At 54.5% G+C, this 15,530-nt stretch overlaps 1 protein-coding gene across 1 annotated transcript; it reads right to left on the reverse strand.

Moving 5' to 3' along the window:
* Nucleotides 1–4,071: 4,071 nt before the first annotated feature.
* Nucleotides 4,072–13,220, reverse strand: TMEM222 (transmembrane protein 222). Its single transcript, XM_055798541.1, is given in 7 exon segments — nt 4,072–7,360; nt 8,385–8,515; nt 8,681–8,777; nt 9,779–9,810; nt 10,597–10,681; nt 13,082–13,098; nt 13,100–13,220. Coding segments are annotated over 7 exon segments (549 nt in total). The 5' UTR covers nt 13,199–13,220; the 3' UTR covers nt 4,072–7,272.
* Between the last annotated feature and the right edge of the window lie 2,310 nt (nt 13,221–15,530).

Raw genomic sequence — 15,530 nt, forward strand, 5'->3', positions numbered from 1 at the left:
AGGGGTGGTGGCTCAGGGACTGGCGTGTCCCCACAGGGGTGCTTATGGGCTCATGGCTCAGCTCCGGGTCACCCCAGGTGGGCACCAAGTCCTTTCTGTGCATCCTGGACCCTTTGTACCAGCACCAGAATGTTTATCGGCTGGGACAGGAAAGGACGTGGCAGGATCCGTCCCCTGCTCGTGGATCTCTGGTGATGGATGGATGGGTTGTACCTGACCCCCCAGTGATGGGCTTGCAGTGCCCCTCCTTGGGCCACGGGCAGGCAGCTCAGGGCACACCCTGCCAGAGCCCAACCGGGGGCTGGAGGTGTGGGGGAGCAGTGGGTCACATCCTGCGGGGTGCGTCCCCACACCATCCCTGGTGACCCAGAGGTGCAGTGAGGGAGCGCCCACAGAGCAGAGCCTCCCTCTGCCCCAGGTGGCCGGAGGAGGCTTCATCAGCCCAGTGACACCCTGGCCACCAGCACAAGGCACTGGGCCAGCCCTTGGGGACAGATTTCCTTGCAGAGACCCCGGGGTGAGCCCGGCAGCCGCAATGGCCTGCAGCCCAGCTCCACCGCCTCCCGGAGCAGCACCCATGGGAGCAAACACCCCTGCCCCTGGGTGCTGGGTGCTGGCAGCACCCCGGCGGGTGCGCAGAACTGGTTCTGCCTCATTTCTGCACTGGGTGTTTGGGCACCGCCAGGGCCAGCCCCAACCAGCGCTGGCAGCGGGGAGGGAGCAGGGGCAAGGAGCAAGTCCCATCCCACTCCCCAGCTCTGTTCCCACATCACCCCCAGACTTGTTCTTCGGGTCCAGCCAGGGTCTCCTGGGGGGAAACTGAGGCAGGGAGCACGTGCTGGGGCAGCATCTCGCCCACCAGTGGGCTTGTGGGTGGGGAGTGGGGCAGCACCCACAGCGGCACCGCCCTGGCTGTGTGAGCAGTGGGACCACCGGGCGAGCACACCCAGGGTGGTCCATGGGGCTGGGGGCATCAAGGGAAACCGGGGATTTTAAGGCTCCTGTGAGAGCTGAGCTCCACGGCCACCAGCTGCCACCTCAGAGGGATGGGGGCCCTGGGGTGGCCCCTAGCCCACATCCCCCCAGCCAGGGGGTGCTGGGGGCAGAAGGCCAGGCCAGGTGGGGGTCCCTCTCCCAGGGACTCTGGAGGGGAGGGCAGGGCTTCCTCCTGACACCTGGAGCCAACACAGGTGGCAGAGGCAGGAGATGCCGAATCCCCCCCCAGGCACCCCTGTCGCAGCACTATCCAAACTCACCGGCTGCAGCAAGGCTTTTACCATCCCATCCCAGTTAGCTTCCATAAGCAGTTCCCACACCTTGTCCCGGCACAACCACCGGTCCCCCACAAGGTTTCACAAGCTCATCTACTGTCCGGGCTGTTTCTCCATCCTCTCCATGCCAGCCCACCCTGCTTCTTGCCTCTGCTGCACCCAGATTCTCCCTTCTCCAGGCTCCTCTTCCAGCCGGCCTCTCCTCACCCAGGCCCCTTTCTTCTCCCGGGGCCTCTCCATGTCCCCCCTGCACCTGGGGCACTCTCTCCTCCCTCCACTTCTTCCAGGTCTCTCTCCATCCAGTGCTCCTCTTCCATCCCCTCAGAGCTATTTAACTACTTAGCAGGAACCAGCCACAGCTGCACCCCATCCACACCAGCCCCCGCCCCCGCCCCCCGCCCCCCCCCTGAAGCCAGCCCACCGCTGTACGTTATCAATGGTCATTAACCTGCCCTCATTCCTCTATAATTCCTCTGCACACACCCCCAGAGCCTCCCCCAGCCCCAAATCCCCCTTTCTCTTTCTGCCCTTGCTTTTACACCGCCATGTCCCCCCCAGTGAGGGGTCTTCTGGCACCAGCCCCTTCCCAGGGACTCAGCTCCCAGTGCCCTCTGCCCTCCCAGTGCCTTGGACGTGCCACTCCAGTGCTCCCAGGCACACGGGGACGGAGGCCAGCTCCTCTTTAATTTTTAATCCCTGCAGTAGAGCAGGGACCTTGTGGCATTTCCACCTTGGCCTCTGGCTGGGAACGATGTACGAGGCCTGTCTGGGAAGATGTGGGCATCAAGAGCCCCCAGAGCTGGGTCTTGCGCCCCCTTCCCCTCCCCTGCCTGGGAAACATGGGACGATGGGGTGGCTGAGGATGACGAGGGTCCTGCAGCCCTGGGTGCACCACAGCCCAGAGGCAGCAGGGCCGCAGGCAGCCCAGCCACATGCGCTGGCGTTTTCAAAAGCTCCCACCCGTGCAAATGCTCAAGCACAGTGTGATATTGCCCCCCAGGGAGCCCTTTGATCCCCCCACTCCTAAGGGGATGAGAAACGGGGCCCCTTCCCCTCTGGCCAGCTGCAGCAAAGCGACCTCACTTCAAAGGTGGCTCCACGCCAGCCTCCAGCGGTGGCACAGCCAGCAATGGGGCATCTGCTCCCCCCCACCCTGGGGAGGTTGGAGACCCCCAGCCCCACTCCCCACGCTGAAGAAGCCCCCCACACCGTGGCTGCTGGGGTGGATCGGTCACACTCAGCCTTCCTGGGCAAGGGCAGAGGAGCGGGAGGCAGCGAGGTCCCTCTGATGTTCTGGTCCCGGCCATTTGGCAGATTGGGCCAGATCCTGCCACTCCGTTTTGAGCCTCCCTGGCTTCCAGCAGCCTCTGTCCCTCCTGGGGCTGGGCTGGCCACACTGAGAGGCAGGAGAGAAAAACGACCAGAGCTGGCATGGTCCGGCCTCCTGCTGTGGCCAGAGAGCTGTGAGCACCCCGGGCGCCCGAGTGTGACTATCTTGGCTGATCCAGACTGGATGCTTCCATATAATCCCCAGATACACGACCCGAACCGCGTGGCTCAGCTCCCATGCACCTCAAGCCAGATTCCTGCAGCTCCCCAGGCAGCAGAAGTGGGTTAGAAAAATCCTGCCACGCTTGGGAGGCGAGCAGGGACCCAGCAGCAGTGCAAAGCTGTGCACGCTGGGCAGAGCACGTTCCTGGGGGGTTCTGCATCCTCACCTCATGCTCCAGTGACAGCCATGTGCAGGATAAACCCCTCGGAGGCTGCTGCCATCCCTACTGCTGGCATTTTGCAGCCCCAGAGCCAAAGCAGGGGCTGGAGTTAACGCAGCTGCAGGAGCAGCGTGATTTGGATCGAGGGGCTGAGCAGGAGAGGATCCAGGTGGTGTTTTGTAAGATGGCTGCACCATTAAATCCCTGAGCCTCGTACACAACCTAATTTTAAGGCTGATCTACTTCCCCCACCGCGCAGCTTTGGCCTCTGGATATCAGATGTAACGGAAAATCGGCTGCTTGCATTAGCAATCGTTACAGCACTCGGAGGCCCAGCTTCCCTCGCTCCCAGTTCAGGCAGCAGCATCCTGCTGGGAGAGGGGAAAACGAGGCTGGCTCTTTGCATCCCACTCTGCTCTCCGCTCCTCTGTAGCTGCCGGCAGCCCCAGGCCCAGCACAGGCACCCCCTCCCCAGCAGCTTGCAGGGAAATGGGAGGCTCTGTTCTGGCAGGGGAAAGGCGCCAGGCGACCAGTGCCCCCAGCCTCCAAGAAAAGAGAGATGTCAGCCACTTAAGGGAAAGGGGAGCTACTCACAGCTAAAGCGATCAACCTGCAAAAGGGGGCTTATCTTCTAAGAAAGCATCCTCCTCCCCCAGAGAGCTTGGCTCCCCCCCATCCCGGGCTCTGCTGAGCAGGCAGAGGCTTCGGGATCCACCAAGGGCAAGAGCAGGCAGAGCCCCTTCTCCTCCCAAACAAGACAAAGGCTGTTGGCAGGTCCTTGGCTTTAAATCCTGCAAACGCTTCCTGAGTTGCAGCAATCGGGTTCCTCCTGCCCCCACCCCCCCACCTCCTTCTCAACAGCAGGTCTGAAAATAGGGCTGTGTTTTCCCCTGGAGCAGAGCAAAGGGCGAGTTCATAAAGTAAAAGGTGTGGGAGCTTCGGGGTCCGGCTCCTGCGGGCAGCCAGACACGCTGCCTTGGCGCAGGAGAGGGGCCAGAGCTCAGCAGGCAGGGGGGATACCAACCCCACTCCGGGCTGATGGCTGCATGGAGGAGTCTCCACAATAAGAGATGTGGCGCTTGGAGACATCCACAGAAACAAGTTTTATTTCCCCTACCGTCAGGATTATGAAACCACAGAAGCAGAGTTTAAATATTTACAAAGTAATCCAGCGCCCCACAGAGATCAAGAGAACAAAGGATGAGGGTACCGAGGGCTTGCCCTCGCCGGAGAGAACAGCAAAGCCACGGAGCTCTGCAGCACGTGCAAAGAACAGGAGCATAAAATTGGCATCTGGAAGGTGAAGGACATGGTGAACCTTTAATGTGGCTAGTTGAAGGGGGCACTGCGAAGAAGCCAGCAGTGAGATGAAGGAAGCTGCACAGAGAGGACATTCCTTCCCCACCCACTCCTGCCACCTCCCACGCCAAGCAGCAGCAGCCTACTCCCCTGTAGTGGGGTGCTCCCGCACTGAGCACCGCCGGGGCTTCGCCACACTCCCACCGCATCGCAGGAAGACCAAAAATCCAAGCAGCCCACCTGCCTCCCCCAGCATCCGACCTCTGCAGGCACCATCCTTCATTTCATGAGTACAGACGGCTTTGTGCGTGCAGCATGGACGTGCAGGCTGGCTTTGCAGTACCTCTGCTCGGGGCCTTGCGCTCCCGGTAGCCGTGTTTCCTTCGGATGCCCAGAGCCACCCTCCATCTCCGTCGGTGGAAGCAGGTCGGCTGTTCCGGCAGGACTTGGGCAAAGCGCCGCTCTCCTTCCCCGGCAGCCAGCGCTCAGACCCACTACAGGGCCCATTTGCTGCTGCTCCATTAAGGCTCCGTTCGAAACCCGGATCTGGTAAAAAGCATTAGGAGCAAACGACAAGGATTTTCACGGTGGGGAATGGCACTCAACATGTTTTCAGGAGTCCCAGGAGTGAGAACTGTGGCCAGCAGCCCCACTCCCAGCCTCCCCTGACAACCTGAAGTCTCAGCTTTGGCAACGCTTTTATAGCTTATCAATAAAACACTGAATCAACGTGTGAGACAGGCCTAAGAGTCTCTAGGTTATTGCTACTGCGTAAGACAGGTTGGCTTCAGCCCTGGGGCCAGGGACTCCGAGCACATCCTTGGCGGGTCACTCTGAGAAATCATACTTAAGTTAAAAACTGAGGCAAAAGACTAGTCTCTCCTGTTCAACTGGCTAGTGCTCGGGCACGCTAGCCAGCAGACTAGCTGGGTGGAGGCCACAGCGACACAGGGCAGCTCGGGAAGACACCATCCTTTCATCGTAAGGTTCTCTTTGATCAAGATCTTGGCTTTTTAATCAGCTCCAGGCCCAGCACCCTCCAGCCCACTCTCCACACAGGCTTGAAAGGACTGCACAGAGCAGACACCAACAACTATTTCAGTTCCAGGTAGATGCACATATCCACCCGCCCCAGAAAGGCCAGTACCAGATGACAGAGACAAGCGGGTGCCACGGAATGGTTTAAGGGGTTATTTAAAAACGCCTGAGGAAAAGGAGAAAATGCAGAAACCGAGAAAGCCCAAGAGGAGTCCCCAGCCCTCCCATATGGCTAGAGTAGTCGGGGAGATGGGAGAAGATGGGGAGGCACGTGGGACAGGTCTGAGAGCCGGCAGGGTGATGATAAACAGGCTTCCCAGTCAGAGGAAGCCACAGAGATGGCACGCAGTCAAGAAAAGCTTTCTTGCTAGCCACAAGCGCTCCTTGAGGTTGAAATCCATCAGGTAGCAGAGTAGAGCTGGCCTTTCAAGGCACGAGTGGAAAAGCTGTTCTCCTTTCTTTGCAGTCAGAGGGGATCTGCTCAACTGCACAGAATCCTTCAGCCACACTTTTTTTTAAAAAGCCACCTGGCTCAGAGGCCCACAGAAAGCAGCATCTGCAGGCCAGAGCCTCAGCAAACAGAGAGCTGCATCCCTCGCCCTGGAAGAGGCTCTGGGTCCTGTCCAAATTCACTTCCTACCTAGCACTAGAGAACAACCTATGCCCCTACTGGCCCTCCTGTCTGATCCAGGGCTCAAAAGGGCCACTGGCACTCCAACGCTGCCAGATCAGCATTTCTCATATCAAAGCCAGTCCTGCAAAGTGCTTTTACCCCTGGTGTGCTCACCAAAGCACGACAAGAAAGTAAACAGACCTTCACATTCACCATCCCGGAACCAGCCGCAAGAAGGCCAGTGCCCCAGTTTGCTGCTGCAAAACCCAGCCGGAACATGGGTATCTTCCATTTCTTTCACCTCTTCTTTTAATCTCTGATGGCCCCACTAAGCTCAGGTCTCGGGTGCTGCTCTCACGGATGCTTTCAAAACCCTACGCTAAGCCTTCTGCCCCAGAAATATGTACCTGCTGCGACCGCCACCTCTGCAGGCTCAGGTATGCTGCAACACACAAAGTACTAAGGGATCAAAGGAAAGTAAGTGGCTCGTGAAAAGCCTGACAACAATTTTAGATATTCAGAGCACAGGGAGAAGCAGGGGAGCTATATTTTCTCTGGCACAAGCTAAAAGGGACTTAGCAGTAGACTCCCAACCCTGCAACAGGCCGTTGAAAGTGTGCAGACTGCCATGAGCCATACCCAAGCCAGCCGATCGACTTTCCTGCCTTTCTGGGCTCACCAGCAGGACCAGACGAATTTGCCCTGCCACAGAGCGTTCCTCTGCACATCTCCTCAGAGGAGCGTCCCGCCATCAACACCTTGCTGTCGCTACTGGGGAGACCGTCGGCAAGTTCTACGGCACTCTACATCCCCAGGAGGAACCCCACACCTCCACTTTGAAACATGTGCTACAGGAGAGTTGTGCAACCGGGAAACAACAACTTCTTCTGGGAGACGCGGGAAATCTGAGGAAGCATCTGATGAAGTCTGCCTAGAGGAAGAAACCAGGCGATCAGAGAGAACCTTACAAGGTGTATCTGCTTGTGCTCCTGAACCAGGAGGCAGGGTTTGCCTTGCAGCTTTACTTGGCACTGAAAGCAAAGCTGCCCGCGCCTCTCCTTTCCTTATTGCGTTTTTACCTACCAAATTGCAGAAAGGGAGCACATTCAGGGAGAGAGCAGGAGGCTTCAGGACCCCTGACACTGGGAAACACCATCAACAGAACGAAAACAGAATGAAAAGAAGCCGGTTCCAGGAAAACAAAGATGAGCTGTTACAATGGAGTGGAGTTGCCACCTTCCCCAGAAAATGCCTCCCAGAGTCCCATGCCTCCGTCTCGCTGGATCAGTCACAGTTTCTTCCTTCGTGTGCCCACGGAATGGGGAGTTCACAGCTGCCATCACCGCAAATGAAGTGTGAGAACAATGGTCATGATCACCCCCAAGAAGAGGACAAAGGGAAGCCAGGTCTTCACAAATCCCCCTACACTGCAAAATGGAAAAAAGGGGAAGGGTTTAAACATTAAAAAAAAAAAAAAAAAAAAATCAGCAGAGAAAGACAAAAAGGGGGAGAAGGATGTGAGAATAACAGGAGAAATCAGAGGGAAACAGATGCCCTTCTGACTTCCTTATCCACTGCTGGCACTGCCACACACCACACATCCTCGAGATTCAGTCGGTGTTAAAAGTTGAGACTAAATCAGGTCCACGAATAACTATATCATGAACAACAGGGCTGGACTCTCCTTCCAGCTTACATTTGGGTTGAAGACTAGCACATTTCATATCTGCACAGATGGGAATGGTGACAGGAGACCACAAAAAAAACCCCAACAAACCGCTACTACAGGCCTTTCAGACTGCTGGTGTATTTAACCGAGACAGCAGGGACTACACTTGCCTAAAAGCTGGTAGAGAAGCTTTTCCAGAACGGGGAAGAATCAACAGAAGTGGAGCAACTCAAAAGCTTTATGTAGGGTAGTCCTCGCAGAATCTCCTCTTCAGGCACAAGGAGCTGAAATGGAGATTAAGTGCCCTTTCTAGTATGGAAAGCTCGGGGTTTCCCTCTTCACTCAAGCTGAAAGCTCCAGGGCAGCTGGAAATCTGACTAGTTTTTATGTAAACAAGATTCAAGAGAGGGAAGAGAAACCAGTAATCCTTGGAGACAAGCCATTCTGTGACCTTATGTTCTGACCTAACCCAGCCAAAAGACAACACAGAGTGAGATTTGCTTTAGCTAACATTTCCCAGATTCCAGGCACCCTAAATTAGCTGCCAGATACAGTATTTCGGGAGCAGCATTTAGTGCAACCCAGTAAGCACTCTTGGTTCTTTTCCTAAGAACAGGCAGCAGGCAGTGACAGTACCACCTACCAGCAACATACACCCACATGTTGTGGGGGAGAGATGTAACTCCCCTTTCCACAGGACAGGCTGAAGCTTTAGAGGGTTAGGAAAAACGAGAGAAACAGAACCCCTCTGCCTGCTTAATCTAGACTGCTCCTCAGCTCACCTTACGTACTTCCCATACAGGAGTGAGAAGAAGCAGAGTTTCACCATGTTCCAGGAGGTGCTGTTATCGTATCTCATCAAGTTTAAGGCCAGAGCAACATGAGAATGGCAGTTATCACAGCAAAGGTTGTGCTGCAACAGAAGAAGGGGCGTGGGATTAGAAATCCTGTTCCTGAGGCTCCCCAGCTCTGCAGCCTGCACTGGTGCAGAGCCACAGGTCCCACTCCTGCGGCAAGGACCCAAACAATGGGGAGATGTTCCCCCACACAGACAGGGACATCACCACCGGAGCCGTACCATTCGGTGCTTGTACTCCTCCGAGGCATCGTGTACAGCTGTGTCCCAGGCGTTGGGACCAGTGGAGTACACCTTGTTGGGATCCAGTTTCCAGTACCTAGAAGGGTGAGAACAGATGTCTTCACGTTACTGCTGCACCTTCACAACTTCTTGCTCTTCCCAGCAGGAAGATGCTTAAAGGACTGAAGAGAAATCTTATCAATGCATACAAGTATCTTAAGGGTGAGTGTCAGGATGGGGCCGGGCTCCTTTCAGTGGTGCCAGTGACAGGACAAGGGGCAGTGGGCACAAACTGCAACAGAGGTAGCTCCAGCTGAATACGGGGGAAATTTTCTTTACTGTGAGGGTGGCAGAGCGCTGGCACCGGCTGCCCGGGAAGGCTGTGGGGTCTTCTCTGGAGACATTCAAACCCACCTGGACGTGACTCTGTGCAACCTACTCTGGGAGAGCCTGCCTCAGCAGGGGGTGGGACTGGGTGATCCCCAGGGCTCCCTTCCAGCCCCAACCGTTCTGTGAAATCCACTGCCTCGGGAGTCCATAGAGCTGAGCTCTTCAAGACCAACGTTTGCTGCAGAGCGCAGCAGAAACTACTGCTCAGCACCCTCAGCCTGACAGCACCCCAGCAAAAGAAACCGCAGACCTCAGGGGTGCAGACAAAACTCTGACCTGCTTTCACGTCCTGCGATACAAAACCTTCCAGCCATTCAAAACAGACACACAAAACCCAGGCACCTCTCTCCTCCCCCCAGAAAATCATTAACAGGATGTGAGTGACAACAGTTCACTAATATAGGGCAGGCAGCATTTACTTGGAGCATTTGTTGTTAACATTATATTAAAATGTTTTAGCCTTTTCTTTTCCTTTTTTTTTTTTTAATAAAGGCTCCATACATCTCTAGTTATTAATACCATTACATTGCTGTCACAATTCTAAAAAGATTTAATTTAATGTGGTTTCTTGAAAAGCAGAGACAGTCCACTTGAATTAAGGCATCTGAACAACAAGAAAAGCAATATTATAGCATGTCTGTCTCCATGAATTAAAGGACATCTGCAGGTCAGTTGGTTAGTTTAATAAAAACTAACAAGAGCACTTACTTCACTGGCTTCCCAAATGCCATGTTGTCTTCCTACAAAAAAGGAAAAATGTCTCAAGAGGACAACCCCGCGCAATATTCATGACATGCCTCTTGCTGGAAGGCCTCACAGCCCACGATTGCTTAGTGATAAAATTGTCACATTGCCTCAGCAGTCTCAAGACACCAATCTTATTTGTGCGTCTGGATTTAGATTTCAATTGTTTTCATACTCCTGTTTGGAGCATGAGTATATTTATACTCTATACACGGTGACATCATCTAGCTATATGGTGTAAATACTTTGTTCCCCCTCTTTTTTTTTTTTTTTTTTTAATTGTTAATACCTTGTTGACCCAAAGTTGTAAATGTCCCAATCTGTTCAGAGTATTAATTACCTTAAATTAAACCCCCCTTACTTTCAAAATCCACCAGACTATAAAGCAGTTTAGAAGACTGGCACATACCTACACTAAGCAGCATGAAAGTAACAGCCATGCTGAGGAAGCTAGAACACAGCTTCTACTACTCAGATTTAAGATGACTGTAAGGAAATTTAAGTCCAAAGCTCCTAATTAAGGGTCTGGACTGCAAGATTTTTCCTCTTCTGCTCACCAAACCGAACCAGTCACTACTCATCATATCCCCCAAATGACCTCCACTGGATAGCAGCCCACAGAGTAACAGCAAAGACCCATGATCTTCAGAAACTTCTAAAGCCATTACTGTGCAAAACTTTGAGCTGCAAAAGACAGGGGATGGTTCAAAAGTCACCAGCAAAGGTGAGAAGCAGACCAAGCAGAGATTCTCCTTAAGCACCTGGATCCATCATCTACTTACTGAGACAAAGTACGGCCCCGCAAAGTCCCGAATGACTCCAGTCGACGTGCAGATACCCATGTGGCCAATGATCGGGAAGAGCCACCTACCAAGGCAACAAGCAAACCATAAGGCTGAGGTATTTGTCCCCCGATCACACCGAGTGCGTGCAGCATACTGCCAGGAGACTGCTGGAGCGGCTGTACCGCCAGCTGCATAGCATGGGATAGATGGGCACAGTTAATGTGTTGTACGCAGCTGAGAGAAGAAAGCAGGTTGAGCCAAAGCCAGGCAAAGACCAGTAAAGACGCAGAAGAGGTAAAAGCGAAAAAGAAAAACGTGCAGGGAATACCCAAAGCTGTGCTGACAAGCAGGTCTAGTCAGCCCATCTGCAGGGCAGTCAGGGTCCAGGATTTCACTGTGACCGACGGCAGTTACCGCGAGCACAAGACTCCAAAGGCCTGCACTACACATGGCCCTGGCCCTGGCCAGTGTCCCAGAACAAACCCATTTGTGTATGCAAGTATAAAGGTTAGATCCAGGAGAAACTGTCTTGAGATAAAATCGGACTGTCCACTTCAACAACTGAAAATAGGATCACCCTGCCCATCTTCCCATTCACGCTGCAGCTTTTCACAGCAAACTAGATTTAAACACCTCAGACAGAAAATAGGGCTCCTGGCTTCAGGAAGAACATTCCCTCCCCTAAATGATCCCATTGTTTCAAAGACCTTCTCCTTCCCGCTAGGTATCTACAGCCCTAGGGAGCAGCATATTGATATCCCAACCCCCTTCCATCATCATTGCTTAGAAGTAAACACTTCAGGGCAAGTTACAGCACTCTCCCACATTCTCAGGTTTGCTGACCTCTCTCCGATTTCTCACTCCTCTCTCCCTGAGGGACTGTGTGCAGTGACTAGTATTTCAGAAGAGACTACAGCAATGCTAAACAGCAACAGATTCACAAGCCACAGCTCATTTAGAGAGGTCCTAAAACTATCAAACTGCAAAGGGATTGAGACGGTTAGCTATTATAAAGAAAGACAAGCCATACACACCAATAAGGGTAGCTGAGTTATAAATAGCATACAGCTCCTGTTGATAACATAACCCTACGACGTGGAGAAAGGGCTCTGCAAAGTTTGATGTTCTGCGCTTTCATCACTTACCCTCTGCATGTTCCTATCTGGTGCAATGTAAAGCAGCCAGACAGTTTGGCTATCTGTGCAACATTTTATCAGCCAGAAGCGATGGCTGAATATAACGCTGTCACAGCATTGCCACCTTCAAAGGTCTAGACGCTTCTTCCTTTTTTTAATCCTCCTCTCAGCACTGACTAGCTTTCAAGCCTCCATATCCAAGGATGAGAGGAAACATCAGAGGGAGAAAACGGAGCTATTACGTAGTCTAATGAGAAATCTTGCCAAATAACAGCACTGAAATTTCTGCTGCAAAACAAAACCAACAGGAAGATGCCACTATTCATCAGGGAATGAATCCACAAACGGATGCCCAGTGACTCTGGCAGCAGGACAACCCTTCATCAGTCCCAGTGGGAGATAAGATGGTTAAAAGCTTTGGAATGGCCTTCAGGAAAAGATTAAGGGTGGAAATTTTAAGCAATCAAAAAAGAAAAGAGGTAAAAACCAGTGCTGGTTTGAAGCTGTATGCAAGACAGCAACAGGAAAGTTGCAGCTTCTCCTCATGGAGGAGAGTTACGGTGCCATTCCCAATCCTGGCACAGACCACACCACGTCTTCTACCTGACTTTCGGCTCTGGCTCAGTAAACATTATCACCTGATTTGAACCGGGAGGGAAGAGGAAGGCATAAAAATAAGCCTTTGTGTTCCCAGACTACCCCCAAAGCCACATTTTGCAGCTTTCATTTTCCCACGTTCTCCTTGGAGCCTGCTTACACTTGGCTGTCGGGCCTGGGAAGGCAAATCGACTTCTAACTCCTTTAAAGCAAAGCACAGAGGCTCTCCTCAAGGCAGAAGGTAGTCTAAGATCCCCGCAGCCAAACCCTTGCTCCAAAACCATGAAAGACTTCCCACGTTTCACTGAATCCCCTCCATTCCCACTCCTGTAGGGACAAGCCCGCTCACCACACAGCCTTCCCCGCACCCCCACGCCCTCGCTGCGGGGAGAGGAGCACCCTGCCCCACGGACAGAATCCCACAGAGGCCCCGACGCAGCCTGGCACTCAGTCACCCCAAAGCAGGCCGAGCCCCCCGGGAGCAGGCCAGGCAGCCAGTTACCCCGGTCTGTCTGCCCCAAGCGAGCCGGCACCCGCTTACCCCAAAGCAGGCCGGGCTCCCTGCCAGCTCCGGAGCAGGCTGAGCGCCCGGGCACCCCGAAGGGGGCCAGGCAGCCGGGCCCGGGGAAGACGGGGGGGGGGCCCTGCCCGGGCCCGGGCCCAGGCCCAGGCCCAAGCGGCCCACCAGGCCCCAGGCCGGCCGGCCGCCCGCCGCCGGAGCCGGCCGGGAGCGCAGGGCCCGCACTCACGTCAGGACGGGGATGGGGGGTCCACACCACGCAGTAGGGGAAGCGGCCGCGCTCGGCGTCCAGCCCGGCCCCACCGCCACCATTGAACTGCTTCATCTTGGCCTCCGCTTCCGCCATCACCCGGGCCCGCCCCTTGCCCGCCGCGGTTCCGTCACTTCCTGGAGACCGCGCCCGCTTCCGGGCACGGCCGGTAACCAGGAAGCGCCCGTGCGGGCCTCACCGCCCCGGGCCTGCCGGGCCCAGCGCCCCCGCCGCGGGGCCCTCCCCGTTCCCGGGGGGGGCGCCGGGCTGGAAGGGCTGCTGCTTGCCCAGGGGCGGGCCGGCGGCTCCCAGCCCCGGCACAGCCGGGCTTCGCCTCCCCCGGGCCTCCGGCGGCTCCGCGCAGGGCCCGGCTGTGTGGCCCAGCTCGGGTGAAGCTGCTCCAGGCAGGTACCGTCACCCTTCGCACCTACCTTGTGCGGCTTCGCCACAGGAACCGCAGCAGCGAGCTTCTCCCTGCTGCCCTTCCCCGGATCAGAAGCGGGGAGAGTCACCCCCGGGAGCTGCCGGGGCGAGGAGCCCCCTCGGGGAAGTGCCAGAGCAGAAATAAGCATCGCCCCGAGCCTCCCACGAGAGAGGAGGTACTGCAAGGGGAGGAACAGCATTTACAAATGGAGAATCGGATTAGAAAAATAACAATTGCTTTATTAGGAAGTTTAATTCAAACTACACGAGAAAGCTGAAGAAGAAATGTTTATTCCAGATTTCCACCCCACCACAACACACTCGGCAAAATACAGAGTGACAACTCACTGAACTAGTGGGAAGAACAGGGAGGACAGCGCTTGCCCCGGCCAGCAGACCCAGGGTGGGGAGGTTCTGCCCAGCGGGTGCAGAAGAGCTGCCGAGCGTCCAGCCACCCCCCTCCTCTTCGCATCCTTCCATGCTTTCCTTGGAAGCCGCTTATTTCCTCCTCACACGGACCCCTTGAGCTGCTTTTCCCTCCAAAGGCCCATAGTTACCAGAGCTCTCCAGCACGGTTTGTGGTGTTACACAGCGTGATGCCAAGGGGGTTTGCTAATAAAACAGTCTTGTCCCCTTCCTGCACGTGGTTGGGTTCCTCCTCCCGCATAGCTCCAGCACACGGAGCAGAGGCAATGCAGAGCCAAGCACTCTGCTCACAGAAGGTGCTGGCTTTTGTTGTCAGCAAATCCCGTTAATGGCAAGAGCCACACTCCCAACGGTCATCACAAACTTACAGCTTCCACGTAACAGCCCCACTTCTTACTGAAATTTCTCTCCATCAAAGACTTATCTCCATGTGTTCGGCTTTCCATTACCTGACTTTGTTCAATAATTAAGCCGAGTCCAGCCTTCCGCATTTATCAACGTGTTCTCTGTTCTGGGGGCAGAACAGCACTTATGTGCTCACTGAATTTTAGCCTAGTGAAGCTTCCAGGTTGAAAGCCCAGGAGATCCGTAACCTCTACCTATAACAGAGGCACATCAGAGACACCGATTTCCAGTTGCCGACATGGCAGTAGAAAGCACTGGCTAACAGTCTAGTGCAGAGGTAGCCTACCTGCCTGCAATATACGCTAACTTGTCACTGGAGTACTCGGGCTTCACACAACTAGCTTAGTAACGCACTGAAGACTACATTTCCTCGCCTCTACTGAGCCCTCAAGAAATCATCTAACATCCCATCTCATTTCCTAGTCTAGACCATGTTTTAGGACAGCCCCTCCAAGACAGGGGGCTGCTTCAGAGGCATCCAGGTGGAAGCAGAGCCATCCACCACGGGCGCAGAGTGGCTCAGGTCTTGTCTCAGCGTGACCTGTCACTGAGTTGATCAAGAGCCTGAGATCGTGCCCCTCGGAATCTGATAGTGAGGGAATTCACAAAACAGTCCAGTTCCAAAGGAGAAAAAGCTGAGGAAATACACTCTCGAGAGCAAAGCCATGCCCGGTGCTTGGGTTTCTAACAGACACTTCCTATTTTGGCACTTCGCATGGAAGATGCACACAAAGGTTGTGTGTTTCAGTGAACACCTTTTGTTCGATGAAGAAAAATACTTGCATTGATTTGCTCCAGGCTAACATAAATATCAGAGATTGTTAAAAATCTATGAATAGAGGCCAACGTTCACATCAGCTAATGTGGTCCTGGCGTGTTTGTCAGATTAGGCGATGGATTTGCTCTTCCTGCTTGTGTCTCAGAGGCTGCTAAGCAGCGTTATCACCAGGGACCAGCTCCCTTGGCAAAGCCACGCTGCAGGGACGCCGCTGACAGCCTCAGTAGGACACATCTCCCTGCAGTGCCGCCTCACACCTTCCCCTCCCGCGTGGGCAGGGGCCATTTCAGACACCCCAGCTTATTCCCCCTAAAACCAAGCGCAAGGAAGGCAAACCCGGCTGCTGGAGCACGGGAAGAACACTGTTTTCCCCAGGCTGGATTTAAAAAAAAAATA

This window comes from Falco peregrinus, chromosome 3 (assembly GCF_023634155.1).
Source record: "Falco peregrinus isolate bFalPer1 chromosome 3, bFalPer1.pri, whole genome shotgun sequence".
NCBI classification, from domain to species: Eukaryota; Metazoa; Chordata; class Aves; order Falconiformes; family Falconidae; genus Falco; species Falco peregrinus.